Below are 6,000 nucleotides of genomic sequence, written 5' to 3' on the forward strand. Positions count from 1 at the left end.
CTATCATGTCACCCCTCACCCTTCTCTTCATTAAACTACACATACCCAATTCCAGCAACCGTTCCCTATATGTTTTAGCCTCCAGTCCCCCAATCATCTTTGTTGCTCTTCTCTGTACTCTTTCTGGAGTCTCGACATCTTTTTTACATCGTGGTGACCAAAACTGGATGCAGTAGTCCAGGTGTGGCCTTACCAAGGCATCTTGCCAAACTGAATCACCCTACTATTTACATCAAGCATATACTCTGAGAACTATTAGGAAGGGGCTGTCTTTGCCCTTTTTCTCTCACATAAACTGAACTGAGCTGCCTCTTACTCCTCTGGAATGCACCCCACTCCTCCTTGCAAATCTGGCCTCCTCCTTTCCATCACAGGCTGTAAGCACAATGCAGGGAAAAGGAACAATGGCTCTAGGGTGAATTAAGAGACGCGTTGGATGGATTGTGGTGCAACAAAACTCAGTGAATTGTCATGTAACGAAACTCAGATAATTAAATTAAATTTATTAAATTCTACAGCACCAAAGCATTTGCTCAGTTCCTTTATTTCTGCAGCCCAGAAATTGTGAAGAGTTTAAAGAGTTCCCAACTTGCACACCTTTTTGTACCATTTTCACTGGGTCTATTGAAGATTAAACTCTATTAAAGATGCTGCTTTTAAAAATATTGGAAGGTTGGGGAGGTTGGTTTTGTTTTGTTTTTGACATTCAGAAATAAATTGCTTTTTTTCAATTTCAGCAATAGTAGAATATTTGCCTTCTGCAGTGCAGTGTAAATTAATATTTTATAAGCAAGGAGAGACATTTGGATGTAGACAGTACATAAATATGTAAAATAAATGTTATATCTGTGTTACAGTGTGGGTTTGTTTCTAGACTTGGTGGGAACGTGATTATTATTTCACCTACAGCGCATAGTGCAGGCTGACCACAGTCTCACAACCTGAACTCCTCAAGTACAGAGTGTCGTAAAATATGTATAGAAGTAGCATTTAAATGTGGTTTTTTTTTCAAAAACTAGAGAGAAGGACAATGAGCCACGAACACGTCATAGTGACACAGAAACAACCCGTGCCCGACGACGTTCCCGCAGCTACTCCCCCATCAGAAAGAGAAGGCGTGATTCTCCAAGTTTCATGGAGCCTAGAAGAATCACTAGGTAAATATTAGATTCTCCATTCCTATGATAAGCCCCTGAACATATGGGACAAAATTTGTTATTTACAGCAGATCTTGGAAAAAAGCTTTTGAGTTTCGTAGAATTGTTTTTCAAACAAAATGTAGAATAATAATTTGAAACATGTGGCTTGGGGGGCATTTTTTTCAGTGCCATTGTAACTTCAAACAGTCACTAAGTGAACTGTTGTAAGTCGAGGACTACCTGTACTTCATCACTTTTTCCTTTTTCTTTTTTTTTTGGTCATCAAGTTTTTGACACCTTGCTAGGCGACTGGTGGTACTCAGATGTTGCCATTTCCTAAAAGTGGTACAATGGTTGAAAGGTTGAAAAGCCGAAAAGCCCTGGACTAGGATAATGGGTTTTTTACTCCAGCATAGTTGGAGGGCATCAGATTGGGGAAGTGTGCCTTAAAATTAACTTCCCTTCCCTCTTTTTCCTCCCTTTTTCCTCCCTTCTTTCTCTCTTCATTTGCCACCAGCACTTTATAAACTCATAGGTTATTATCAAGGAATTTGGGAGTTTTTCTAATCAAATAATATAAGCTGGCCAGTGTCAACTTATCGGGCAGATGGGTAGCATATAAATTGATGTAAATAAATTTATATTTTTATTTACAAATAAATATTTTGATTCACAAGTTTACCTATTTCTGCATATATGACACCCTACAATGCAAACTATTTAAAAGCCACTTTCTTATTTCTTCTTTAATACTCACTACTCCCTCAAACTCAATATTGGAAGGAGTGATGGTTCAACTTCGTAAATTGATGAAAACCTTTAGTAAAATCTAAAAGGCCACTGAGCTCTATCATGTCCATTATTCTTGTGCAAATGTAACTCCCTTTACCTACCAATTCCACACATTCTTACTGTCTTCTGCTTTGCTCCCCCCTCTGTTAAAGATGCAAATCTCTCCTTTTCCATCCTCTTTCAAGGTTCTTCCTGAAGAAACTTCAAGTGAAGCCCATAGCTGCAGGGCTGGGTTACCATGGTAACATTCCCTTCCATCAGAAACCTGCTGTGTGTCCTTGAATCCATCACTTTGTGAAGATTTGTAGAGCTATGCTTTACCACTTCTCTCTCTCTCTCTCTCTCTCTCTCTCTCTCTCTCTCTCTCTCTCTCTCTCTCTCTCTCTCTCTCTCTCTCTCTCTCTCTCTCTCTCTCTCTCCTCTCATTAATAATGAAGCTAGGTTGATGGGTACATCTAATAGTTCAAGTGTTGCTTTGATTGGTATCTAATGGCATGAGAAAATCATAGATGGGCTTGATGTTGATGAAAGTGGCTGGTTTCTTCTAGTCCCTCCTATCCTCCTCACACATTTCATGTTCTCCACAGGGTATTGCTTCACCTTCACGTTTCGACATCAGGAGAAGTTTATCTGGCTGCAGATGGGAAGAATGAGACTTTTTCCTTGTCCTTTAAGATTAGAGGACTGGATGAAAAAAAGGGCTACATTTTTCAAAGATTCTAAACATTGCCCCCCTAGGAAATTTCTCTGTCTCCATCCTATAGTGACAATTTGTCAAAAGGGTGAAATGTTTTGAATTTCAAAGAATAGGAAACATGGCCCTGCTTCTGATCAGGCTGTGTCATTTCATCACATGTCAAATTAAATCTGCCACCATGACATAATGCTGATTCCATGATCCTTGACTGGTTTATTTTCATAGTCAGTAAGGGCAAAACATTGCAAAGAGAGGTAAGTTTTGAAGTGGTATAAAGAATTGTTTTCTTTTCCACTCCTTTTTCATATGAAAAAATACTCTCTAACAAAATGTCTGTTCCTGAAGATGATACATATATACCTTGGAGTCAGTACTGACATTTGGCGATTGCCTGGATTAGTTTCTGAAGTTTTCTTGAAAAGATTTCAGGAGTAGCTTGCCATTCTTCCTAGGGTTGAGAGGATATGACTGGCCCCAGGACACCAAGCTGGCTTCGTGTGGGACTAAAACACATAATCTCCTGGTTTCTAGCCTGGTGTACTATAGTACACCAAACATTCCCAGGCCATCAAATGTGTTCCTTAGGCCTAAATCTATGTTCAGCAAAAACCTAATTGATTTCCTATCACCCTGAAATTGGGGGCGATTTAATATACATCAAGTCTGCCTAAGCAATTTGGCCTCATCTTGCAGCATTGATTAGTCATTAATTTGGGTCCAGCCCAAGAGAGATACATTATTTCTCAACATTGTGCAGCAATAACAACACTGTAAATCTAGATTTAGTGGAAATCTTTTATACATCCAAAATAAAGACATTCTTTGTATACCCTCAGTAGAGATATCTAAACTGGCCTGCCACGCAGAAAACTAATGGAAATTCAAGTGGATTCTAAAAAGTTCAAAATGACTCTGAGGTGCCATGTACCAGGTTATCTGAAATGGAGGAATCTGAAGATTTATTGGAGTGACTGAAGGCAGTTTCACACAAACATCCATATCCAGAGAAGGGTTGCAAGTGTAAATACACACCACCAATCTAACTGATTTCATGCTACCCTCAGTATATTCGGTATACAGTCCATTCACTCATTTGCTTTATTCAATGCAATCATGGCATACCTGATCCAGGATACTCCCAACTGTTTCTACTGAGCCTTTATTCAAGATCCCATGGTTTAGATCATCGATTCTTTCAGCACAAATTAATATTCTCTTTACATCTACCACAGGACACATGCAAATATGAGCCTGAGAATTTCCTGTATTTTATTTATTCCTCTCATAATCTTCTGGGAAGAAACTAGAAGAAAATTGCTCCCATAACATTACTAAGAGTTACAGGCAGGCTTAAAATTATAATATTTAAATTATATATATCCTGGCTTGGGATGGAGTCAATATTTATAGTTAGTCTACTGTGTCTCCTGGGACTTTAATTCTGTGGAGAATTATGGGTGGGCTTTTGGCTAAGAAATAACAGTGAGGCAGTGCTGCTTCCAGGAAAAAGTCTGCTTCTAACTAACATCTAACCTCTGTTTTCTTACAGCTTTAATTCTCCAGTGTCTCCAGCAAATCACAAACATTATTAATTCTTTCACATTTGGTTGTTTTAGCTGGCTAATCCAGGACTAACTACTGGTGGGGCAGCAGCTTTAGCACTGAAGGGTCCAGTTTAATAAGAGGAGGTATTTAGGAGGAATTACAATTCCACTTAGTCTGATCACACCAGACAAAAAGGAAGACATCTGGAAATTCTGTAGTTTAATCTTAAACAATTGCAAATTCTATTTTCCATTGTTTGCATTAAAAAAATAAGTAAATTATGAATTAAACATTTAAAATTCCTGTTAGAAGACTTCTACATATTATCATATTTATTTACTGTATATCCCATCTGACTTTCTTTTAGAAAAGAAATTTCAGTTTAAAAAATAAATGGGAAGTGAGCAGACTTGACAAAACACCTCTAAGAATTCAAGGTTAATATCATGATCATCAGTGCTGTGCAGTAGTAACTTTTGTCTGTTGGTGAGGATGTTTTTCAGTCTGTCTCTTTTGCGCTCTTCTTTTTTTAGGAACTTGCTATAAATGAAAACATGATAACAGGCACAGCTTTTGAATTTTATTTTTTTAAATATCACAAACATACAGATTTCAACCTAGCAGTTCTGGGAGGTTTTTTTTTAACCTTTTTAAATAAGAACATTTAGGATTAGAATAAGAGCTTTGGATCATCTTTTCCACAGCTTTTTGCAAATGTGATTTTGGTTGTCTTTTACATTAAAAAAAAACACACCCCTCTGTTCCAAGTTTTAAAGCTGTCCTCTGTGCTAAAGCCAATGCCTCCCCCCTTCAGTTCTATTCACTGCATATATTATTATGATTATTATTACTGCCAGGGTATGAGACTCTGTTTTTCTTCCCCCAGTGCTCGGAAGCGTCCAATCCCCTACTATCGACCCAGCCCTTCCTCTTCCAGCTCACTTACCAGCTACTCCTACAGTCGCAGCCGCAGCCGCAGCTATGACAGCTACAGCAGCAGCAGGAGCCGGACTCGCACCCAGAGCCGCAGTCCAAGCTACAACAGCCGAAGCAGTTCTGAGAGCACTGGATTTTGAGCAATCCCTGCCAGCCACTTTGAGGAATGAGCTGGTTCAGCTTTCTCTCCAACCTTGTCTCCCTCCCCTTTTTCCAGGCATGGCCCAGCTTAATTCCTCCACCAGGGCTTGTCTCTGTCATTTCTCTGGTCCCTTCAGGGACTCATCCTGGCATTCCTGGAGATGCTAGAAGTCTCCCGTGGGCAAGGGCCTGATGAATTTGGGCCCAAACCTTAAGTGGGGAGTCAGAAATTCTGTAGGCAGGACCCATGTGCCCCAGGGGAAACCATGAAGCCACTTTCGGAAATGCAGCACAGCAGATAGGATAAAAAACTGAAATAGGATGTGACATTTTGGTGTGGATCAAGTCTTTCCTGGCGAGGACCCAAATATATGGCTGTTTACATGGTGGAGAGGCACATTACTCTCATTTCATTCTTTAAATTTAATTTCTACCAATAAAAGGTAGAAAGAATTTTCCAGAGGATTAATGCACCTATGATTCCATAAGATAAATAGAACAAATGAACAAATTTCAATTCCAGCAAAGAACTTTGGATGCTGGAAAAGGAAGAAAAGCGGGGGAGGGGGCATTTTTAATTTCTTGTTCTTATTTTCCTAACAAACAGCTCACAGAAGATTCTTCCTTGGGGTTGACTTTTTAATTTATTTCTTGCAGATATTTATTTCAATTTTGGTACCAACTGAAGTTTGGGGTTTAATTTATTTGGACAAAAAGGAGATGGGTGGGATAATTCTGTCATATTCATCG

At 39.1% G+C, this 6,000-nt stretch overlaps 1 protein-coding gene across 1 annotated transcript in view; it reads left to right on the forward strand.

Moving 5' to 3' along the window:
• SRRM3 (serine/arginine repetitive matrix 3) overlaps positions 1-5,249 on the forward strand; it is a gene marked incomplete at both ends in the record, with an annotated part of 77,536 nt that extends 72,287 nt beyond the window's left edge. The window contains 2 exons of the mRNA XM_083372797.1: positions 1,020-1,157; positions 5,060-5,249. Coding sequence (XP_083228923.1) covers positions 1,020-1,157; positions 5,060-5,249 — 328 coding nt within the window. The remainder of the gene's footprint in view (positions 1-1,019; positions 1,158-5,059) is intronic.
• Positions 5,250-6,000: the final 751 nt, after the last annotated feature.

The sequence above is a fragment of the Vipera ursinii genome (genome assembly GCF_947247035.1).
Source record: "Vipera ursinii genome assembly, chromosome: 1".
NCBI classification, from domain to species: Eukaryota; Metazoa; Chordata; class Lepidosauria; order Squamata; family Viperidae; genus Vipera; species Vipera ursinii.